We start from the raw sequence: 26,138 nt of genomic DNA on the forward strand, positions 1-26,138 counted from the left end.
CTTGCACCTACTGTATGTAAAATATGTTGAATATTTAAAGAAACAGTGTGTAACATTTAGGAGGAATCTATTGGCAGAAATGGAAAATAATATTAATAAGTATGTTTTCTTTAGTGCATAATCACCTGAAAATAAGAATTGTTGTGTTTTTGTTACCTTAGAATGAGCCGTTTATATCTACATGCGGAGCACAAACACTGGCTCTAGAGAGGGCCATTCACGTATTTACATTTTTGCGTCGGCCACTATAGTTCTCCTTACGGGTGAAAGAAAATATCGATACACCCGAGTATCGCTATATTATGGTTTTTGAGACTGTATTTATTCTCAAAAAGATTTTTAATTAATCGTTTATATGCAAAGACTCGTGGCAGACAGCGGCTCAGATTACACAAACAGTAGTGCTATGATGTTAAATGTTACAGGGACTGTGATAAATGCATCTGATTGCAAAGAAAAGTAAACTTTTTTTTCTCCTCTGATTTTATGCATATGATGGCAGTTTTTCTAAATTTTGATTTAAAAAATAGCAATATATCACCTTGCTTACAGTGTCGCAATACATTGAATCATAACCCCTGTATCATGATACATATCGTGTCGCCAGATATTTGCCAATACTAGTTCTCAAACGCGCTTGGCACACGGGAAAGGTTTCAATTGGTTGCACTGTAGCATGTAAAATTAACTACTAAATTAAAAATAACATCAGCTGTGAGCTGATTATTATTAACAATTAGCATATACTGTAGGTGTGCGACAGTGCAGCCAGACTGCTCCTGTCTGAATGTTTAACCCACACACTGACTCACATGTCGGTTTTTTTCAATACCGTACATAAGCCAACTTTCATCAATCAATCAATCAATCAACATTTATTTGTATAGCCCTTTACAGTAACCAAAAGGTACCCAAATTGCTTTACATTAACATCAAGAAATAACAGGAATAAAAAACATAACATATCATAAAATCATAAAAAGGTACATAAAAAGCATGAGGAAAATGTCACAGCGCTACTAGGTATTAAAAGTACTAGGTCAGTGATATAGTGTGTATATCAGGGGGTAACTTGTTCCATAGTTTAGGAGCAGCAACAGCAAAAGCACCATCACCCTACAGCTTATACCTCGACCTCGGGACTTCTAAAAAAGAAATTGACCCGATGATTGCAAAAATCTCAGACAACTAAGGCGGGGCGAGGCCGTTAATGGCTTTGAAAACAAACATCAAGAGCTTAAAATCGATTCTAAAGCGAACTGGAAGCCAATGGAGCGAGTAAAGTACGGGGGTAATGTGTTCATGTCTGGAAGTGTTAGTTAAAAAACGAGCACTTTGCACAAGTTGGAGGCGCGCGAGGAAAGACTGGTTGAGACCAACATACGGTGCATTACAATAATCAAGTCTTGTTTCATACCACAGTATACCTTCATACCCGGTAAACTAACTGTAAGTTAACCACATGAGTTGACGTTTATTAGCCGCACTTTTGCTTTTATGCCATCTGCTCACATCACATTACACTGTGAGAAAATATACTGCATGCCTCGTGTATATATGTAATGTGGAGCATGTTTCAACAGCAAGTAGCACCAGACAATTTAGGCTACTGAGTCCCCCCACCCACACACACAGACACACACACATACAGAGAGTGTCTGAAATAACTCGCTCTCATCTCCCACCTACTCCCTGAGAGAGAGAGGAGACAGAGATCAGGTCGATCATCATCTTCTGGAGGGTACAAATAAAAGAGGCGGCGTGTCGAAGTGTGACTGCGGCTGAACAGCGTGAGCACAAATCAGATTGTGATTATGAAAACACGCCTGCAAACAAAACACAGCGAGAAAAACCCGGCAAGAATAAAAACAATCACACACGTGTTTATTAATGTTTATAGCTCATATAACCAGCCTGTATTCACACCGCAGGCTGTCATTGTCAATATCACCGCTGGGCTCATATCTTATTGTTGTGGGTGACTGATCGTATCTATTCTGGTATTAAACATCTGATGGCGATGAAGTGACATAATGCTGACTGATGTGGGGAAAAACAAGGGCGAGCGGAGTAAAAATACAGCGAGAGGAGACGTCACATCTGTTTGCCCATCATACGCGCTTTTAAGTTTGGCTTCTCCATAAATACCATCAAGTCATCCGCTCTCATTTCATTACTGCAGCGCTCCTTTGTCCTTCATGACAAAGCTGCTCAGAGAAGAAGATGTATTATGACAACTGAGCGTTCAAATAAAAGCTCCTCCAATTGTGTCGAGCGTATCGGTGTCTTCGAAGAGAGGAAGTATTATGTAACCCGTCTTGTTTTTTCTCTGATGTGAAACCGGTGTCTTAAAACTCATGGTTTCATGTCAGTTTGTGTCTGTTCTCTCAGCATTTCATCTATTTTTATTACTTTTTTTTTTTAGATTTATGTTGTTTGCTCAGTTTGTGAAGCACTTTGTCACCCAGCTTTTTAAAAAATAGTTGCATAAACACGTGCATATACTGTACGTGTACAAGGTTAACACAACATACCACTTGGGCTGCACAATTAATCGAATATTAAATCACAACACCGATTCTAGCGCCTCACAATTAAATAAACTTTACCAACATAGAAAACTCCTCCGCTTTTTGAAGCCTCGAGTTCAGCATTTTGGTCATCCCCGTCGTGGTTTTTTGGAACCAGAAATGACACGAGAGGGTTGAGCTAAGTACAACCAAACTCTGACTGAGACTAGAGGTCGACTGATTCATCGGTTTGGCTGATTTATGGGTGCTGATAGGATGTTTTACAAACTATCGCTATCGCTGTTTTGCATGGATTCTCCATCATATACATGAGGAACATTTTAGCTGAAAATGCCTGTGTGCATCTGATTAACTTCTGATCCTGAATGCATTTATTTGGTCTCATTTATAAAGTATTTAATATGTGTATATGTTTTCAATAACACATGCATAAAACAAAGTATGATATATCACTGTTGTGCTGTATGTTTTGTGGCACTGTATGATATGTTTGAGTAAATGTCTCCTTTAACTCTGAAAAATGTGATGACGTTTTTGAGGTGACAAAGTGTAGAGGCACCACACTACTGAATAGACGAGTCAGTAAGCAAGCACACTGTGTCCTTAACCTCCTCACCGACACAATGCGGCTTAATTAAAACCCCAGGCAGCACCGTAACAACCACAAGAACAGCAGCAGCGCACTTCCGCTCATGTAACAGAGCTTACGTGTGTGTGTGTGTGTTTGTGTGCACGCCAGCTCGACTGATTATCACCAGATCCTTGAGCTCCTCTTGTTTTGTGCACCTACAGATGAGATAAACACTCAGAAAGGAGCGGAAAATAGGTCGCTGTGTGCGTGTGACAGAGACGCAACATCAAGGATGTTTTTCAAGGTTTGTTTTGGCTCATTCTCCTCCTCTGCCAGCAGGGGGCAGGAGGCCTCCAGGCTGAGACGCTCGTCTTTTTCAGAATAAAACTCCTTCCCCCCCTCCAGGTTCAGTATTTATAAAGATGAAGATTTATTTGGAACGTCTGCATGTAATGTGGGGTAAAACCACAGAAAGACAAAATTTAGCATCATTTTATTGCAGAAAAAGAGGTTTACCACCTTTTCCAGCTTATATAACGGCTGCTGTGGAACAATATAACAGAAGCAGGGGAAGTTAATGGTGGCTTGCAGCGAGAAAATTCATTAAAAAAAACACTAGCAGGCAACAAAAGTCTCCTGATAATCATGAGGAGGTTCTTCCCCCATTTATCCTGCTCACATTTTATTTGCTGAGCTTGTATAAGTGACTGTGTCTAGAATACCCTGTGGGCCACCGAAGCCTATTTATCATCTTTTGACCCAGCGAGTATTTAAAAAGCTCGTTCTGGTTGATAAAGCAGCTTTTAGGGTAGAAAAGAGGAGCATCTGCACTGCAGCTTAAAAACAGGAACAAAACGTGGAAATTACTAAACTGGAGGGGATGGAGTCTTTTGAACTGTGCCCTATTTCCAGAAGGACTATATTACTAAAAAAATTATATTTGTTTTCCTATATGCAAATGTATTGTTCCATATTTCATTTTTAAAGAGGGCAGAAAAGGCACTCCAACATAGAAAATCACTGTGGTTTACAGCGCAGATTATCTTTACCAGCCACTGCTGTGTTCCTCAGGGAGCGGGACTGCTATCAATATCATAACGCTCAGACACCGAGAGCCCATTAGGAGCCATCCCCCCTCACCCGAATCCCATAAGGCCGAGGGGGAGAGGAGGAGGAGGTGAGGAGCAGAGCAGCAGGAGAGGAGAGGGGGGTGAAGTAGTGTGGAACGACGCCATGTAAGCTGTTTTTTTTCTGCAGTTACTGCGTAGTGTCGGTACGCGTGTGCGTGTGCAGGCGTCTCACCTCCATGGAAATCCGCCGGTGGATGCGGTTCCTCAGACAGACGCCGGTTGGAGATTGCACCTCGTCTGAAGACGTTCCCGACGCCTGGTCGCTCTCACCGTCTGAGCCCATCTTCAGGTTCTCGTGCACAATATCTAAGACACAGTGAGAATAATAAAATACATTAAAAGACACGGAAATATACAGAAGTACATGTTATTGGATATTTGTCAACAGGGTGCAAAGATAATGTGAAAAAAGCATGTTCCCCTGTGTCCTTTAGTGCTCCTAATGGCATCTGCAAGATTGCACCGCACCCGAGGAGTCTCAAAGCAGCCGTCAATCACTCGCGAACTCTGACCAATTTCATCAACGTGTAAGAAGTAATAGAAATATTAGCTCTTCTATTGGCCCTCAAACTGCACAGCAAACTGAGAAGATGTTTTGAAATATACATCTTTATTCCTCTCACTCTTTATGTCTCTCTACCTCTCCTCTCCTCTCACACCCTTGCAACCCCCGAGGCCAAAGATTAAACACTCCAACCTGCACCACTTCCTCCAGGGCAGTAAAACTACCACGACTTCCATAGCACAGCAGGAGAAAACACACACTGATGTACAAACCACATGCACTCCCTACTCCACACACACACACACACGGTTAACGGGTAGCTATGGCTGAGCAGCTCTCTGTCATCAGAGTGTCAGCGCCTCCAACCACGCCGTCTGTTATCAGACGTGAAAGCACAGAGCAGAGAAATGAGAGGAGAAAGAACGGATCGTTGATGGAGATTAACTGGTTCAATTATTTCAAACATGGTAATCCTGATTATTTCTCTACAAAAATGATTTATCATAATAGTTGGTCTAGATTTTAGAAAACAATTACAGTAGTTTTGTACCTCTATTCATGCACCTTATTGACAAGCTTCACTTCATAAAGCCCGACTTCATTACTCTACGTGGTGGCCACAACCCAAAAGAACAGTTTGCCCCAGAATGTGAACCTGGCTGTGGTAATCTGGTAGAAAAACAAAGTCTGCACAGATTAAATTAAGAAATGCTGATCCACATTTAGAAAGTGAAATGTTTACAGTATTTTCTGCATGTCATTCGGGATGTTTGAAGTGAGGTTCCTCTGGTTTTTGTTTTTTGTTACAGAGGAAGAACTACAGCAGGTCTTTAAAGCTGGGGTAGGCAATTTATGTTTGGTGTCATTGGGCAAAAACTCCATAATAAACTTTCCGCATATTGTAATTCAAGTGGTACCCCAGGGTAGGCAGTTGTCTGGAAAAGGCACAAAAACACACCAGAATTTGAAAATACAGCTTTCATCCTGCAACTCTCCCCTCTCTGTCCTAAACCCCTCCTACCAGACAAGCACAGGCATGTGCACGCACTTCATACAGTAACCAGAACGAGTACTGGTCATTCATTTCACACATCCCGATACTGTTATATAGCGGCAATTCTATGAGAACAAGGCAACCCCCGCTCACTGCTTGACCCCTACTAAAGTAGGGCCAAAGGTTTTGCCCTTTTGGAACTAAAGGAACGAGTTCTACTCCGGAAATGAAATTGAAGTTGAAGAAAATCCCAGTTTTTGGACAAAATTTCAAAAATGTTGGGCACCCCGGACTTCTAACCCCCAAAAGGCACAACTAGACCACACTATCAACCATCATACCAAATTTTAATATCCCAAGTTAAATAGTTTGACACGTGAATGGACGGAAGGACGGACACGCGGACCGCTTTATACCCCCGACAACGTTGTCGCGGGGGTATAATTACCGTCCTGTTTTCTTTGCAAACTTGTGGGCCTGTTCAACTTTGCTTCATCCACACACTCTTGTCAGAGCGTAAGAAAGCACATCGCATGCGTCGAGGCAACTGTTGAGTCGTACGAGGAGCCAACTGTATGACCAATAATCGAATGACATTTCCACCACATGACTTTTGTTGGCAATTTCTGGTCCATTTGAGTTTTGCCTTTGTGAACGCAAACCGGACCAGTTGGAAAATTGGTTCGATTCAAGAACCGGACCTTTAGGTGTGAACCCGCCCTCAGTAAATCTTCTGTACGTAAACCAAGCCCCCAGGAAGAGCGCCAGGCATTGAAGCAAATTTTCGTAGTGTCCAAATGGTGGTACGACAACTTCCGTGTCCGTCATGTGATGCCATTGGGCCCAAAAATACTTTTTCCCATAGACTTGCACTTGGAACGAGACGTCTGTAAATCAACCTCCCACTATGAACACTCTAATAACCCTTATTTAAATCATTAGGTCCTAAAAGCCTCCAACGCTGTATCCAGTTCTCTTTATACATCCTTGACGTAAACAAGCACGTACGTGCACAAGCAGATGGATATAGAGCAGGTGAGATTCATCATCATTCGCTGCTTAAAGGTGTGAGTATGCATGTTTTGATAAATGAGGAGCCAGGAGATTAAAACCTTACTGTGATATCTTCTAGAAAGTTCTTCCTCTTTCTGTCTGTCTTTCTTTCTTCCTCCTAACCTTGTTACTTTCTCTCTGTAAACACCTCGAGAACAACTCATCCTCGCCCCACTTTCCTTCTTCAACTTGTCTCCTCTTTGAAAACAAAATAATCTCTCTTCCCCTTTTTCTGTCACTTCTCTGTCTCTCATTTGCATGACTTCTTGCCCGACTTCAGAAACTCCTTTCTTTCCCTTTCGCTCTACATATTCCTCCTTTGCTCCGATCAGGTTTTCGTAGGCAGCAGCAGCCGATCTGTCTCCCTCTGTTGCTTCAACACATTCCTTCGCTACCTGTGCTTTTTAAACTTCGTCGTGCCTCTTCTCCAAAGCCTCCAAATGATCTCATCCGTCCTACTTTCTTTTACTTTCACATTCCTCTCCATTATATCCTGCTATTTTATATGTTCCCTCATCTACTCCCAAAAACTCCCAAATTCTTTCTCTCTCACAATATTTTCATTCCTCCCGTCATCTCTTCGCCTCCCATCAGCCAAAACCTGATTCCTTCATTTCCAAAAGCTGTTTTCTAATCTTCCTCTACATTGTTGTTCTTTTTTATCTTTTAAACTTCTCTTATCTCCTTCCTCTCAAAAACCTTGAAAGATTTCATTCTCCGCCCATTTTTGATTTTCACCGATCATCTCCACGCATCCTTCCTTCACTTCCCTCCTTTTCTTGAGAGTCTTTTGTGCTTGTTGAGACTTTATGGTCTTTCTCTCTCTCCCTACTTACTCTCTCTCTACTGTCTTTAGCAGCTTTGCTAATAAGCACAGTGTGGCAGCAGTATGTGGTACATCAATGTCCTACTTAACTGTCCTGTTTTTAGATCCAAGTCCCTCTATCTAGGCCAGGGTCCAGCGTAAGGCTCAACAGGTCCTCTAGTGCGTCACCCGTCTACAAAAAATATGCTTAGAGAAGCATCAATCACATATTAACTGAAATAATGAACATTATACCACAGAAAATCTACATGGTAAAATCTCTAACAATGAGTTGAACGGACTGTTTGCACAGATGCTGATTACTGCTGGCCATGTGGAAAAACAATGTTTGTCTAAGGTTTAAGGTAGCATCTGTGTGGTACAGTGAAGTGTAACTGATCATACAGGCTGTGAAATCAATATTGAATCTGGAATGAATGCAAGTCTGTATTCTTAAGGCCCCGAAACACCACGCCGGTTGGCCGTTGGCCAGATTGGGGCCATCAGTGGGCATCTGTTGGGCTAGTTTTTGCGGTGTGTCCCGCACCGTTGGCTCTAGTCTGCCCGTTTCAGAGTTTTTTAGGCCGATTCAGCATGTTGAATCTGCGACGGAGAGTGTCGGTGAGACGAATCACTCTGATATGCTGTTACGTTTGAATCAGTGCCCGAGAAGAGAAACGGAAGTGAGGAAAGCAAGCAAACAAGTTATTTCATCTCACGCAGGCGCAGAACGTACGTGGTAACTTGCCGTCGGCTGTCGTCTTTGCAGTGTGTTCAAGTGCAACTTGTTGGCCAAGACAAAGGCAACGTGAGGCGATGCAACAGTCGGCCTTCATCGCCGCTAGTTCTTTGATGTCGGTTTGGTGTGTCTGGGCATTTAAAAGGATATACTGTAGTAACCGAACAATCTGAAAATACTACAATTTAAAACTGATTAATAACAAGACTAAGAGTCCACAGCCACGCCAGCATCTCTTTGAAGTTGTACTTCAAACTATAATCTTTAAATGTAACTGTGGCTCATCCCTGCAGAACCTGCCAGGCTTGTTTGACTGAATATTCAAGATGCCCAGAGGCTGGTAGATTGCAATACCCGCAACACTTTGTTTCTCTGTTTCATACTGTCCCCTGAATCATCTCGTCACCCTCTCCGGGCTGGGACTCGCTGTGCTACGAATCGAGAGTGATGAATCAGTTCCCGCCGGAAACGGCGTCATGTTTGACTGAACCCCCCATCCAGCTGTCACTTCGCTGAGGGCGACGAGAGAAGCTTTGCCTCGCGGTATCAGTCACTCTGGCCAGCAGCGTGTTCTCAAATGTAAAGAAACAGGATGGAAATCTCAGGACCGTGACACGTTTCCTGTTTTGTTCCCGGATGCCATCTGCTCTCCCACTACTCACATCCTTCCGTGTGTGTGTATGTGTGAACACGTGTGTGCGTCTCACCAAGACGACTGCCGTTGCGTGGCATTGCCATGAAGGACCCCAGGGTGCCGCCGATGACGCTGTGCGGCCGGCGGAGTGGAGGCTTCTTGAAGGGGCCGGTGTACTGGTGCAGGAAGGAGTGCATGCTGTGGGAGGTGGGGGGGCGGCCGTTCCTCATGAAGGGCTCTGAAACACAACATAATAACTGTATAATAACTGTCATCATTTCTGGAGGATCATTGGTTGCATAAAAAATCTCCAATAACCCACATCAGACATGGTGAAACAAAATATATCATCTCCTATCTTCTTCAACCCCTCACAGTGTGTTCTTCAGTTCACACACATGCTGCGTGGCTTTGTTTAAACCCGCAGAACTTTATTTGACATTTAAGTCAAAGTCCCGGCGTTTCCAAAAATACCAAACATCAGGCTCAATTATGGTGAAATGTGTATAAATAGATGAAACCGGACATCAAATACTCTCCAAAGTTATGTAATGCTGTTATGTTTGAATAACTGACTCAATATGAGCAGAATCAAAGGTTACACAAGCTGTTCTGCTACTCAAGAACTGAGCAATTTAAAAGAGATTCTTCATTTTTAAAAATATTCGCTATTCTTGCCTAGATTTCGACAAGAGGAAGACACGTCTGTGCGAGTTGAAAACTCAATTTGCATCACCTTTCTGCCTGAACACAGTTACAGGTGCTAGGGATGTCACGATACCAGTAGTCAATACCAATACCAGTGAAATTCCACGATTCTCGATACCAATTCGATACCACGGTGAAGAACTAGAGTAAAACAATAAATCCCATGCACATTCAATATATATTCTTTTATTACCATTTGCATGTTTCGAAGAAGTTAAACAGGTCATAATTCCCTCTCTATTATCTATTTTATATTGCTGTGAAAACATCTTCAAACAACTAGATTTATTCAAGTTTCTCCCCCAAAACTAAGTTTGACAAGAATACATTTGAACACACCGTGAAATCTTTATGGTGTGTTCAAATGTGATCTTGTCAAACTTAGTCTACAGTTACCCAATACTGAATGAACGCATCCTAATGTACATCAATGGCACCTCCTGTTAACGTTAGTTGTTAGCGCCGTGCAGGACTGTGCTGCTTACCGGCTGCTAACAGCTAACGTTAACTAGCTCTGGCCCTGCCGATTTCAACGCAGATTTGTTGTTTGCTATGTAGCATTATCAGGGAAAAATAGGATGTGTCCCCTGGATGTGTCCATAGTAAGTTTACTGCATCCCAAACATATTTTCTGTCATCCCCGGGACGACGGGACTCTGTTAGTCTCGAGCCCTGATGGTACCTGTAGTACCTGCGGTACTGTAGAAAACCATGTATGGACACCTTTTCTGAATTTTAGCATCAACTCGGTACCGAAGTATCGGGTTTTTGTGACATTCCTAACAGGTGCTGACAGGTGGATTTTGTTAACTTTTGACAGAACCAGGCTTGCTCTTCCCAGTCGTTACATCATTTGAACCTTATTGACATTCTATATCTATATTTGCACTGTTTCTTTCTTTGTACGGAGACTGCTTCAGGATGAATAAAGTTCTGTGTTATCTTATATTTCTTATCTTATCTACCATACAGACATGAGTGCTATCAATCTTCTCATAAAACGCTCGGCAAGAAAGTGAATAAACTAGTTATATCAATTTATATCGTCCAAAACCAGAAGAATCAGAATTTAAAAGTTCAGTGTGTAGAAGTGAGCGCCATCTAGCAACTGAAACTTCTCCCGTGTGTATAATATAATAAATATATAATATAATAATAAATATAAGCGGCTGATTCTAAGGTAATAAAACACTACATTTCTTATTTTCAGGTGATTATACATTAATGAAACCATACATATTAATATTATATTCCATTTCTGCCAATAGATCCCACTAAATGTTACACACTGTTTCTTTAACACACGTTGCCTGACATGTGGGTAAACATTAACAGTAGTAGTAGTATTGGAAAATTGATAGCCCAAGGGCAATAATGTTACTCTACCAATAAGCAAAACACGAGCCTCACTCACAGGCCTCAATAAGCGATCAAATTTCCAATCCTAGTCTGCATGGAAACCCTGTAAGCATACACTACGACAGAGCGTTCTCCCTGTGGGCCGAGTGGCTGTCAGAGTCCAGCTGCTACACCGTACACAAAGGTCTTAAATGGTCCCATTCTGATGTGCAGCAGACAGGCCGTAAGTCTCTCGCATCTTGTGGGTTTATCTTTCTGCTCCTGCCAACTTTCTTTAGTTCATCCGACCTTTTAAACTGGGAGCTGACAGACTGTGCTGTGCTCCCACATGTCAACCTCACAAATTAACATCACACTGCCCTCAGGTGCTTGTCAGTCGTATCGGGCTTACAAGTTGAGCATGAATTATATAAGGAGGTAAAAATGTCAGGGGCTAGTTGGGATTTTTGTGGCTTTTATGAGCAGAGAATAGAAACCTTTTTCAGAAACTGACAGCAAATATGATACAGTATTTCTCATATTTAAATTTAAGAGTTATTGGTTCATAGAAAAAAAAAAAACAGTGCTTCATTTGAACAATTCTTATAAAAAAGGACTTGTGGTACAATTGTGTTCACCCAGTCAGACACAAACATGTACACCTTTACTAGGGATAAGGTTAACATTAACGTTAACTAGCTCTCGTCCCGACAATTCCAACAGGGGAGGTGCCATTGATGTACATTGTGGTGCGTTCAGGCTCTAATCAGTAAAAATGAAAAATGGGGGCGAAGGTAACGTTATCGTGATGTGTTCAAATGTCATCTTGTAAAATGTAGTTTTTGGCAATAACTTGAATAAATATGAGTTGTTTGAAGGACAATAGAAAGGTAATTATGATCTGTTTAACTTCCTAACATAAATCAGTATGCAAACGGTAATAACGGGGATTTATAGTTTTTAACTTTTGTTTTTTACCGTCGTATCAAATTGGTGTCGAAAATTGTGGAATTTCACTGGTATTGGTGTCTACTACTAAATTACTGGTAGCGTGACATCCCTAACCGTTACAGTCTTCACCATTTTCGAGAAAAGGATTGTTAGATATTATGGAAAATAGGCTTATTCTTGCCAAGGACTCATGTTTGCTCATGTTTGTATGCTAAATATGAAGGCCAGAAGGTGGTGAGCTTAGCTTAGCACAAAGACTGGAAGCAGGTGGAAACAGCTAGCCTAGCTCTGTCCAGAGGTCACAAAATCCATCTAACAACAGCTCTAATGAACTCACTCATTACGGCATGATAGTATTTGCAGTCTTTGTGCTAAGCTAAGCTAAGCTAAGCTAAGCAGCTGCTGCTTCATATCTAACTAGAAGTGCACTCGGAGACCACATACCTCCGCCAAGGCAGGTTTCAAGTACGTCGCTGCCCTGGATATGGAGCGACAGCCAAACTTACTGACATGGGAAGCTTTTCTGCAAAAGATGAACGCTCGTGTCCATTTACTCTGACAGCTGTCAATCACAAGTGGCAGCCAATCACTTTCACGTGTCTGTCACAGCAGCAGCTTGTTGGAGACAAACTGTACTGTGATGCTAAAACAAGGCAGGAAGTTATATAACAAAGAGATGTCAAGGAAAGTGTGTCTGCCAGTGAGTTAATGCTTGTTCCCTATATATATACACACACACACACACACTACGTTCTCACTTGCTATCTGTGTGTGTGTGTTCAAGTAGCTCCCTTGCTCTTACTCCTGTTACATAACCTAATGGAGAGCTACTCACTGGAAGTCCATTACAGCTGTTACTGACACACGCTGTACTCTCTCTCTTCATCAGCTTCAGTGTTTCATAATTTAAATACTCCTGAGAGCTACCGAGTCACTGAAAGCTCTGTGTGTGTGTGTGTGTGTGTGTGTGTGTGTGTGTGTGTGTGTGTGTGTGTGTTTACATGCCTGCTGACAGACGTGTACAGGACGATGTTGTGAAAATCAGACCGGTGGAATTTCCTTCCCGCGTTGAATTGTGGCACTGATTCTCTACAACCAGTTTAATGTTTTTTAACAGTATGAACTGTACCTTAGCTATTAGGTATTTGTGACAGACTTTACCCAGATTAATTTGAAAGGAACAGATCAGTTTAAACCGATTTGTCAACCATGTTTTATATTTCCATAATCCATGCACTCAAAAGTTGTTGTACTTTCTGCTGCAAGAAGATGATAATAGTAGATGAGGTGCTCTTGCTACAAGCACAGCTCTGGAAATTCGGTACAGCCCTATATGTTATTTATTTCTTTTATCCGACGCTTTCACCGATTTGTTTTACAGAATAAAAAAACTGAATATGTTGTTTTACCATTGTCCTTGTTGCCGCCATCCTCGATGGTCATCTGCTCGGCCAGCTCAGATAGAGACTCGTCGATGGTCTGACTGGAGCGGAGCGTTAACGACAGGCGCTTCTTAATCCTCTTCATCTTCTCCATAGCGGGGCAGTGTGCAGCCTGTTGGACACACAGACACACAAACACAGTCAACACGAATTCAGCAGAAACCGACCGATGCACAAGTAGACAAACGCACGCAACATTTAGACGGACTGTTGTGTTGTTAGTGTAGTGTGTGTGCACAGCGTGGGGGATTCCACAAGCCTCCGTACGATCCAAAATATCTCAGCTCATGAATAACGTAACGCTGCTTTTAATCCAATATTCATTCCCTCTGCAAATGCTTGAACAGCACATAAATAAAGCATGAACAACGCATGAATAAAGGATGAATATCACAAGTCTTGAGTACGGCTGTTTTCACTTACACACACATTTATACAAGGAGAAATTAATGAACTCTAATTGGAGGAGGAGCGAGTCAGTTAGCAGACACACACACACACACACACACACACACATACACGAGCACGTCTGCAAACTCATGCGAGTGTTGTTCCAGACGAGTGTGTTTGTGTTGACGCAGCACCAGGTCACAGGAAACACCTTGCTCGATTCTGCCTCAGGCCGGGTCCCTGCTCATTGTGTTGCTCCGTTAACGCCCCATGCACGCGCTTGTGTGTGTGTGTGTGCGTGAGGAACGGGCACTGTGGGTGAGCGGAGGAAATGCAGTGAGGAAGCGGCAGCAGAAATGCCCCGCCCATCCCGCCCCGACCCTCGGCGCAAAACAAACTGACCCCCGTGCCGTCACCATCTCTCGCTCTCTCGCTCTTCCAGTCTCTCTCAAGGTCGTTAGCTCCCCTCATACTCATGAGACACCATCTGCCTGTCTGCACAACACACACACACACACACACACACACACACACACACACACACACACACACACACACACACACACACACACACACACACACACACACACACACACACACACACACACACACACACACACACACACACACACACACACACACACACACACACACACACCCCCTTCGGCAATTTCTCATTCATGGCACTGCTTGGCAAGAAATCAATCAGTGTTGGGACATATGACCACGACCTCATAACAACACACAACCACAAACTGTTCATCAGATTCTGCACGCTACATACAACGATCTGTTTTTGCGTGTGAGCATGCGAGGGAAGTGGACATGACCTGAATTGCCTCTCAGTTGGTCTAATTGAAGACCAACAGGCTACTGGAAGAGGTAGAAAGATTTCATGAATATTAACTTCACTGTAGGCGTAGACGTTTTAACAGGGTTCTTTATATTGTCTGTTACAGACTTTGTAACTACAGCTGTCAGTCACATTAAGGCCAGACACTACAGGTGACTTCCCCAGCTGTTTACTTACATTAAGACAATTAAATATGCAAATGAGGCCTTATCTTATCAAACATGTGCAAATTTGCATACATTTCTGATTTGAACATTGGATAAAGTCAGGTTCAACATTCTTGTTCCATTTGTTGACATATTACAGTCAAAGGTTTCTACACAGAGGATCTCTTTTTATCTCTCCGTAAATCAGAAAATCCACATTAGGTAGAAGGAGTTTCTGTCATGTGCGTTCCCTTAAATTATTATTATTATTGATAAATGAATTTTTGTTAAAAATCATCTTCCAGCTACTCTACAAAGTGCGTTTGTTGCGCCGTCCAGTAACCCCGCGTGGTGTGTGTGATTAGCCCACTTTTGAAGGGGAAGTGTGTCATGCCGGCCCTGGTGGCTCTATCGGCATGCAGATCCGATGACGGCACACACACACACACACAGACTCACACACACTCACACACAAAAAGCCATGAGACAGTCCGGAAACGGGGAAAAAAGGGGAAATAACACTCCAGCTAATGAGGCTGAAAATCCAGCTCGTAAAAATCGCAAAGCAAAAACAAAATGACTGCATCAGAGGAACACTATCAGACAAACAAATACACACTTTCCCTCCCCCCCCCAACACACACACACACACACACACACACACACACACACACACACACACACACACACACACACTGTATGTGAGATAAGTGCTCTTTGTCTCCCTTACAGAGGAGAGGAGTGTAACAGAGCCGGGATTTATCTCTGCAGAAAAACCAAAACAAAGAGACTCATGTGATGTGTGTGTGTGTGTGTGTGTGTGTGTTGGGATTACAGCATCTGGCACATATGAATGATGTATGTGTGTGTGTGTGTGTGTGTGTGTGTGTGTTTGTGTGTGTTTGGGGAATCCAACATGAAAAGCAGCACAAGCAATCTGCCACCGATGGAGAGACGTAGACGGAGAACCGAGACCCCCCGACTCTCGTTCTCTCTCTTTCATCATCAGCATCCCCAGAAATTCTCTTTCACACACACACACACACACACTTTTTGACCCACATTCCCGACAACCCCCACTCCCTCACTCCTTTGCCCCCTCCTGGATGCCTCTCAAGTGCATTGTGGGTAGTCCAGAGGAGGAAACTTCAAAGGGCGAGCAAGGGGGGGAGCCGACAGGCGACAAGGTCTAATTACTGGGCTAATAATTACACACACCTTCCTACCTCTAGTCCTTCCTTCCTTCCTCGTTCCCTCCTTTTCTGCTTCTTTCCCAACTCCAATATCAGAATGAGGTAATGAAACGGAAAATGTGACTTCTCATCCGATCTCAGAGATGTGGGAGAAAGTGTGAATGTGAGGGGGAAGAGTGGGAGGAGGAAGAGGAAGAGGACGATGGAGAGAGGGAAGAGGAGAGAGAAAACTGAGTTTATTTCAGTGAGCGGAGCCATAATGGAGTCTTTGTGTTTGGTTAAGAGCCATGAAATCACCAGTGTGACTGCAGGCATGTACAGTGCTGCTCAGAGACAGAGAGGGAGAGAGAGACAGAGGGGGTGGTGATTCGGTTTGGTTTCAGTGGCTAGTTTTTGTGTTAATAGCCGATTTGGGAATTAAAAGCATGAACTTTTTTTAGTTGACTAATCAAGTGTTAAGTGTTCCCCAAATCCAGCGGGCCATAAAGTTCATGTTCCCTTTGTAATTACTCATTAAATGTATGTTTTCAAAATTGAATTAGTTGTCAAGATAAGTGCTCCCCCAAACCCAATGTTCCCAACACAGGGAATCAAGCCGTGGTGCCAAGATCTAAATAGGCCTAGTTGTCTTGTGAAGTGCTGAACCTCAATACAACTGAGATTAACCAAAGATGCATGAAGTATCGTAAAGTGTTAAGTATCAAAAGTTGGTGTCAAATTCTTGGTCAGATTCTTAGGCTCCATTTACACGTACCGGTTATATAACACCTGGATAAAATTTAGATGCATTTTAATACACTTTTGTTTACTCTTTGGTCACAGATCACAAACGAGAAGCTGTTTCATAATTGCCAAAAAAACAGCAATTATGACATCAACCATGGAAGAAATAACCACTGTTGCTGCTCTGTACATGTTGTGGAATTTCCATATATGTCAGAAAACCAAATGCCGTCATGTCTGGGTTCATAACATCACCCGGCGGCGAGCTTTATTCACGTACAGTGCCATTGCACTGACTGTATCTAGCAAGCCACAAATCGCTTTTTTAATGGGCTTTCGCGACACAGTGTCACGCGAATTTCTCGCATCACGTCATTTGCGTCGCCCCGCGTGAATTTGCGTCTATCCGCCTCTTTGCATTGACTTTGTATGTAATCGCACCACGCAAAAGGTTTGCTGCCATAAGTCTTGGCAATAAATAAGCATATTTACAAAATTGTCAAACTTTTCCTTTCACAATATCGTCTGACATGGTAATTCTAAACTCATGATCACATGTTGCCCTCCGCTTTATTTGAAACCGGCGTATGTCTTCCACACCAGGTCCAGCATGTCATGTATTGTTTTCTGAAAGTCCTTTGCGTGCATTTACACAGCTTAATTCCTACATGTGAATGGCGGACTCTACCAATAACATTGAAAACTACTATACATTGAATGGCAGCCATACATTTGATCAAAAATTTTGTTTGATATGATATGAAAATCTTAAGGGTTAAAACCAAACCAGCAATCAAGCATGTGAGAATGTGCTCTCAAAATCTGACCAAGTATCAAGTGTGTGTGGTCCTCAAATACAATCCCTCATCAGCTGTTTGTTCCCCCAAATCGAAGCGGTGTCTGTTCCTTAAATCCATACTGTTTATATAAAAAGAGATTTGTTTTCAGGTCTTCAGTGTGGTTACATATTAGTATTGAAATGAATAATAACAGACACCCTAACCCTCTGACCACAGTATTCAAAGCCCCCACTCATGCACAGACACCGATACCATTATCGAAAATAACTCGTAACATCTTATAAAAAAATGTTCTCTTTAACACTTCTGACAGTTTACAAAAAAGTTTCTAAAACTGACGGGGAGAAGAAGCGAAACAAAGAACAGAGGGAGAGTTGAGAGAACAGTCGGCACTTCTCAAAAAGGAACACAACAGATAAGCGCCGTTAAAACCTCAAAATAGACCCGCTCGTATGGGAATCATAAACACTTTAAAATAGACAGAATCATCCCTTTCCTTTTGGACATGAGGGAGCTGGGACAGAGCAGGGCCTGAAGGGAAAATGAGCTCACAAGTTAAAGAAGATCTAAGTTTTTTGTGTAGTATTTGTGGTTCCTTCCTTAACGCGTATTGAGTCACAACGCCCTGTAGTGTATCTGAGCAGGCTTGTTTTTGACTCAAGTTTTTCTTGTTTTTGACAAGATGATTGCAGGTTGGTGATTGAGTGCAAAATTTGGCAATTATTACCCGACGCGACGCTGGTATTGTTTTCACCGTGTGAGTCTGTGTGTGTCATCGTGGCAAAATGTGGTCCTGGAGACTCAAACTGTAGCGGTAACTACCACAGAGGCGGTTTTGGAGTACTTTGCCAGGTGTCTATGTACTATGTCTCTCTGTGGAAAGGTTTTGTCACCATGATGCATGATGATGATGATGCATCAAAATCGTGCAAGATGCAGTCCCAAAAACATACAGGTGTGTAGTTGAGATCAAAATGAAAGTTCAAAGACGGGTGTCTTGGGAGGGAGGGCCGCCGGAAGTCAGATGGGAAGGGACCCCCCCCTCACACTTTGTGGACGCTATGTTGGAGAGTAGCGCTACCGGCAAAGTTCAAAATACCTGATGCTGTACCGGACAGCAGCGTAAATGACAGAACTTTAAAGGATAAGGCTGGTGATATCCTATAGTTTTCTAATTGTCATCCCACAAAAAGACCAAAATCAATCATGAACTGATCTTACAAACAAGTATTGCTTGTGTAGACAAAATGTAATTTCCTGTGGAACAATAAAGACTATCTTCCTTGCTAAAAGCCTGATATACAGTAGCTTGTTTCTCTGTGCCACTGAGCTCCATTGTTGTCTAGAAACTATTAAAATGAGCCACACCACTGCACTGAGTGACATGTTCCTTCATTTCAATAAACATGGGCACCGTAGATTGTTTTTAAGTCAGTCCCACATACACCGTCCTGCTGCTTGAAACACTCACTAATGCTGCATCAAATGCGTATTCATCCGTGTCCTGGATGTTTGAGCAACATCTTTAAAAAACAACAGTGGCCAGTATTTTTTAGGAATTAAACTATATATTTGTGAACTGTTTTTAAAGTTTAAAGCCTTCTATAGGAAAGAATAAGCTTGGCCTTTTAGCCACAGAAACAGCCCGGAAGTCAGAAAGTATTGACAGATGAACTTATGCATTGTTGGTTTTGGTCTTTTTATGGTGACAATAAGAACAATATAGAATAACACCAGCCTTATCATTTAATCATCCTCCAACCTTTGGCAGCAGCCGCACAGCTCCACGCCAAAACATCCTCCGCATCTTCACTATTATCCAATAACAAATTGTTTTCAATCGTGTAATAATTAAATTGTCAAGTGTCCTTCATCTGTAAATGTCTCATTGACCCGATCACTCCCACAGTCACAGCCTGCTCGCTGCCCACACGCACGCCACAGAATGGAAATCATGGTCTTCTTTAAAACAAGCTAATCAAAGCAGGTTCTGATGAAAAACTAGTTAAACTACATCATAGAAGGAAAAAGCCTAGAAGGCGAAATCTGAACTCACGCAGGTGCTCGCCTTTGATTTTCTTCCTCATTTACGAATGTCTGATTTAAGGATCACAGGCGACTATCATGTTAGCACTGCCTCGGGTCACACTTATATCATTGCAATCATATAGAGATCACACATACGGGGAGTTTCCCCTCATAATGAAGGTATACGTTACAATCAAAGCGCTGCTGTCTGACCTACATGATATACACCACCACAAAGACTTCAAAGACCAGGAGCCCCAAAGGGTGTCACCGCGCTAAAGCCTACAGGGTGGATGAATCCCTGCATCTGATATCTTTGACTACCACAACTGTGAAGCTTGCTTAAATGAACCATCTCTGGATAGTTTCACAAGGACTGTACTTTCTGCTGATTCCACGCATTTTAGCTCTGTAGATGGTTTTCCAGCTTTTAATCCAATATGAGATTGGAATGTTCCAGTTAGGGCTGGGCGATGTGGAGAAAATCAAACATCCCGATCAGGGTCTGAAATTAGCACCCGCCAATAAATTGTTGGCAGTGGAGGGTGAAATCATCAGGACATCTGCCACTTTGGCAGGCAGGGAAAATGCTAGTGGAATAGAGAACAGTAGTTGTCCGCTTTCTTGGCATCTCATGCCTCTGTGACTATCGATTCTTCTTATTGATGCTACAACAGTTATGCTGCACAATGACGCATACGCACGCTGTATCGTGTTTCAGTTTGTTGGCGACCAAAGCCACGTCAGAGAGAGAGAAAGAAAGTGCTCAACAGCGTGGCGCTACCAAACCTGAGGGGACACACCCTATTTTTACCTGATTCATCTGTGTTGCAATCAGCAGGATGAGTGTTTGTAGCAGTGGGCAGCACAGTCCTGCTTGGATAAATAGCAGAGCTACTAACGTTAAGGGAGGTGCCATTCAGTTATTATTATGAGGTGTAAACGGTCTGCTCAGCAAAATGACCATTGGGTGAAGGTAAATTACAACGCTATCATGATGCGTTCAAATGTAATCTCGTAAAATGTAGTTTTTGGCGAGAAACTTAAATAAATCCAGTTGTTTTTACATCAATACAAAATAGATAATAGAGAGGGGATATGAGCTGTTTCACTTCCTAACAACCTACCAAGATTTTTTTAATCAAAGCAAATATTTAAATAATCATAATCCTTTGAATTGTGTGTTTTTATGCAAACAACCACTATAGATGACAATAACAGAGTACAGTACAGTACTGTGTACAGTAGGCTACCCTCCCTGCCTCAGAAAATAGGGCTTTTTGGACCTGCAGTGCATGTTTTTATATTTTGGCATGCTGGGGAATTCTCTCTTTTGTTAAGTTTTGTTAATGGAAAAACCCTTGTATATAATGTAATTTTCTTAATAATATGCTGTTAGGAGGGATTTTCAGTATAATAAAAGCTGAAAAAGTGTGCAGTATGTTTTTGTATAAATGAATGTAGTTATAAAATAGAGGTTACGTCTGACAGAGTTTGTTTGGTCCCCGGCAACAATCTGGGTTTCTCATGTGGCCCCCAGGAAAAATAATCGCCCACCCCTGGTCATAATGGTGGTACTTGGGAGGGTCAAATATTTTCAGAGGTGATACGTGGTGTAAAAAGTTTGAGAACCACTGATAATGATTGTGTTCATGTGGGTGTTTTCACACCCAAAATATCTTCGGCCTCATATCAAAACTATTAGCACTTTCATCGCCCTTCAAGCCCCCATTTCAGCTGAACCCTGCCGGGTACAGTCACAAGCATGTGTTTGTGCAGCTATGAGAGCGCACACAAACAGAGCATCAGTGCCGCTGCCCGGTGCAGTGGGCGCTTTCCACTGAAAGACCCTTTGTTTAGCTCGAGAGAGGCTAAAAAAGAGTTTCAGCATGACTGACCCAGAGGGGTGAGCCGGAAAAAAAAACCTGTGTGTGTGTCTCTAAGAACACAAAAGGCTACAATGTTAATATTAATAGGAAATTATTACCAATGGCCGTACGTGAAAGCATGCCTTTGGGTGAAAAAGAGATGAAGAATGAGAAGAGGAACAAGTGGGAGCAGTTTCATGAGCTTTTATGGGAAATATTTAACAAGAAGTGAGACTTTGAGGCTTATTGGTCAACAACAGACATCAGGATGTGGAGTTGAACTGCTACTGTAGCAGCTGCGACTCTAAACGGTCTGCAATCTGTTCTGCAATGCAATTAATCTACATCAATAAACATCAGAGTCACGCTACAGTAACCACAAGCAACAACAGGGTGTTCCTGTTTTCCCATGTGTGAAAACTGCATTTCAAATGTTGTTTTTTTATGATCCACCGTGGGTCTTATTTGCCTAATCTTCACGGTTCTTCAGATGAGGTGGAAACGCAGGAACAGGAATACACAAAAGTGATGTTAAATTCTTAGTTTAGTTCCTCTGGTTGCATAGTTCCTGGAACTTTTTGGTCAGATATTGCCGTAAAGGGTGTTACACACCAGCAAAGTCTTTTTTTATCAATCACACGTCAATAACAGGAATATTACATGGCAAAAAAAGTGTCATTCTTTTCGTAACCAAGTCGATTTACTGAGCTTTCGCACCGCGAATAAAGGCATTAACCAATCACGTTGTGCAGAACCGGTTTAGTTACACCAATGTTTATGAAACAACAACACGGAGGCTCCGTTGTCCAAACCAGGACGCAAACTTTAATACTCCTTTCAACCTTTGACAAAAGACCAGAACCACTCCTTCTGTTCTTACCTTTCACAATAAAAGCCCTATAGTAATAATTTGCAGGCGAGTATTTCGCATTTTCGTGTCATTTATTCGCCACGGCCCCGGTGTATTAAAGCTGTTTAAGCTGTTTAAGTCTGCTGATGTTTAGCAGACTCTGTACAATGTTTACCATCTTAGTTTTGCACATTAGCATGCCAGTATATGCCAATTAGCAGTAAAACAAAATACAGGTGAGGTTGATGGGAATGTCCTTAGTTTTGCAGATATTTGGTCATAAAAATATTGGGACTTTTTAAAACTTTTAAACTAAGACAAATTTGACCTGATGCTGACATTAGATGGAATGTGAAGGGATCGTCAAAGTCATCAGGATTCATCTTCTGGGAACAATTAATGTCTTACAACCATTCATGGCAACCATTGTTGTGACTATAACATTGCCATCACTACAGCCAAGTCACATGCATGGCTAAAAAACTGAGTCCACCATTTTCCGGAAAGTACCGTGTCTGAGGCCACGGTACTTTCCGGAAAATGGTGGATTGAGTTGGAAGTGAAGCTGCTTCCTCAAGTGAAAGAGTTTAGGTATATCAGGGTCTTGTGTTGGAGGCAGTGTAAGACGGAGCATGAGAATGACAGGCAGATAAGTGTGACATCAGCAGTAATGCAAGTGATGAACCTGAGCCTGAAGCTCTCCATTTCAACACTTGATCCATGTTCCATCCCTCACCAGTGGTTTTAGGTAATGGCTTAACAAATGAGATCACAGACACAAGCGAGAGAGATGAGTTTTCTTCGGAGGTGGCTCAGCCAGTGGGCAACTTGCGAGTCTGAGAAGTGAAGCCAATGAGAAAGTGCATTAAACTTGCATTCTTTCTAATAGCCAGCAGGGGGCGACTCCTAAAAAGAAGTCTGATTGTATAGAAGTCTATGAGAAAATGAGCCTACTTCTCACTTGATTTATTACCTCAGTAAACATTGTAAACATGAGTTTATGGTCTCAATTGCTAGTTTCAAGTCTTCTTCAATACAGCATGATGTTCATTTAGTAAATTATGGTCCCAGTTAGAGTCACATAGACCATAAAGCAGGGGATGCTTTAGGGCGTGGCTACCTTGTGATTGACAGGTCGCTACCACGACGTTGTCCGGTCTGGGAGTTGTCTCTGTTTTCATCTTTGAACTTTAACCCTTTCACACTGTGTTTCCAGTTTATGAAAGTTAATTGTAACATATTGATCGCCTAAAAATGTTCGGTTGTACTTAGCTCCATCATCTCGTGTCACTTCCGGTTGCAAAAAAACAACAACAAGATGGCAACCAATGGGTGACCGCATGGTGACTACGTCCACTTGTTATTTATAATCTCTAGGCTCAGCCTTAGGAAAAGCCTGGACATCCAGAAGTCCCTTGGAGTAGAAAGAATCCAGTTGAGATGGTTTGGGAAAGTAATTAGCATGCACCAAGACGCCTCGCTGTGGAAGTTTTCCAAGCATGTCCAACTGTGAGGAGGCCCCTGGGTAGACACAGAGCAGGAGAAGGGATAATATATCCCACCTGGGGCTCCTTGGATCCCCCATGAAAAGCTAGAAGAAAGGTCAAGGGGCTACCTCGCTTAGCCGGCTGCCAACGCTACCCGGATTCAGACGCAAACAGATGGGATGGTATAGAAATAAAACAACATTTTAAAGGAACAGTGTGTAATATTTTAGGGGGATCTATTGGCAGAAATGGAATATAATGATCATCAGTATGTTTTCTTTAGTGCCGTTTATATCTACATGTTTCTACAGTAGTCCAGAACGTACAAACCAAACACTGGCTCTAGAGGGGCCATTCACCTTTTCACGTTTTTTGTGTCGGGCATCATAGTTCTTCTACACGCTTGGCACACTGGAGAAGTTTCAGTTGGTTGCAATCTGAAATCTCACCGCTAGAACGTTTCATAACAGTACAAATAATCTACCAAGGACAGACGTAAACATAAACATGACGCAGAAGAAAAACAACAAGAAGAACACGGATCTTTGGGGTTTAATGGGCGAGATGGAAAGAATGAAGATAAAGATTGAGGAGAGGAAGGGCGAGCTGTCGGGAAGACATTATTTTTAGATATGAAGGCTGCAGTGTCTCCCAGTTGAATACACATACAAACAAATGTAAACACAGCACGTGGCGCACCATTACCCCGTCGCTGTCTTGCCACATGACAAACACAAACACAAAGCCCACAGGCCACAAAACATACAGGCATATCAGCTGACACACACACACACACACACACACACTGAGGTTTGACTACGTGCCCAGACACTCCAGTGTCATCTGTTTGCATCTGTTGAGGAGGGTGAGGCTAAAAAGAAACAATCCCACTGTGTATATATAAATATATATAGGTGCAAATGTGGGTGTGTTTGTTTGTGTACGTGTGTTTGTGTGAGGGGGGGGTTAGCTTGAGGTCATGCCAAAGGCAATGCACTTCATCCATCTCCAATTACAAAACGGAGATTGTGTGCAGGATAGATGATCCTCTTATCAGTTGTTCACACCGGCGTTGTAATCAATCCACACACACACACTTGGTAGGAGGTGGAGCTCTCAGCAGCAGGTAGACTGCTCTACTGCAATCGAGGCTAACAGCTAGTACGGCTGGAAGCAGGAACTAGAGAAGACTGAAAAAGACCACACAGAGAAGCCACATTTTTTTTTACTGTGTACGTGAAAGGTTCATCATGGTGACAAACCCACAATGAGTTATCACACCACTCTGCAGTTTCCTTCTACAGAGCTGTAATTTCTCTATAACAGACCGTTGCTATGTATAACAGACCGTTGCTATGGGTGCAGCGCTGATGTTGGACTCTGGTGGACCGTTTTTGTGTCAAAATATTGATTTCTTAAGTAAGTAGCCGTGTAATAAGCAGGATAATGTACAGCTAGCGGGTCATTGTTGTGAAAGAATATCCTTCAGGGCGATGAGACACTTCGCGTCAGGGTGCAGCATCGCCCTGTCGGGGATTCTTTCACAACAATGACCGACTCGCTGTACATTATCCCTTACTTAAAGCTTCATAACTTCATATGTTGTGTTTACAGTTTGTTGTGGTGCCCCCATATGGCCAAAAAAACAATCAAGACAGCTTCAAAGTTTGCCAAAAAAAGTGACATGGTGGAGAGAGAAACTTTGTTGCACTAAGTTTAAAGGAGACATACATAGCATGGAAAAACTCACTTTTCAGTGTTTGTGCACATACATTGGGGTCTAGAGTGCCTACCAACCCAAAAAACTGTGGAATAAGATAACCCAGTCAGTTTTAGTGTGAGCTGCCCAGATCAGAAAACATGTGATTCAACAAACCATTCAGATTCCTATGTCACATGCAGGTAGAGCTGCAACGATGAATCGATTAGTTGTCAACTACTTTGATAATCGATTAATCGGTTTTGAAATAATTTTCTGATTCCAGCTTCTTAAATATGAATATTTTCTGGTTTCTTTCCTCCTCTATGACCGTAAACTGAATATCTTTGAGTTGTGGACAAAACAAGACCTTTGAGAATGTCATCTTGGGATATGGGAAACACTGGTGGACCTTTTTTCACCATTTTCTGACATTTTATAGACCAAACAACTTATACATTAATCAAGAAAATAATCATCAATAAAAATAATAGTTAGTTGAAGGCCTACATGCAGGCCCATCAAAATATATCACCCACGGCTTGAGAACTACCTTTGCAAAAAAGGTGCACCATATTTTTTTCTCGCAAGCCAATCAGAGCAGACTAGGCTTTTTTCAGGAGGTCTTAAAGAGACAGGCGCTAAAACGGAGCGTTTCAGACAGAGGGTGAATACAGGTATATTCAGACAGACAGTTTGA

General features: G+C 42.3%; 1 protein-coding gene across 1 annotated transcript in view; it reads right to left on the minus strand.

Moving 5' to 3' along the window:
* Positions 1-26,138, minus strand: part of cdk17 (cyclin dependent kinase 17) — a 52,553-nt gene that overhangs the window by 9,688 nt on the left and 16,727 nt on the right. The window contains exons 2-4 of the mRNA XM_074626347.1: positions 13,369-13,513; positions 9,036-9,200; positions 4,405-4,538 (exon numbers count right to left, since the gene is read on the minus strand). Of these exons, the coding sequence (XP_074482448.1) occupies positions 4,405-4,538; positions 9,036-9,200; positions 13,369-13,495 (426 nt within the window). The 5' untranslated portion in view covers positions 13,496-13,513. The remainder of the gene's footprint in view (positions 1-4,404; positions 4,539-9,035; positions 9,201-13,368; positions 13,514-26,138) is intronic.

This window comes from Sebastes fasciatus, chromosome 23 (genome assembly GCF_043250625.1).
Source record: "Sebastes fasciatus isolate fSebFas1 chromosome 23, fSebFas1.pri, whole genome shotgun sequence".
Classification (NCBI taxonomy): domain Eukaryota; kingdom Metazoa; phylum Chordata; class Actinopteri; order Perciformes; family Sebastidae; genus Sebastes; species Sebastes fasciatus.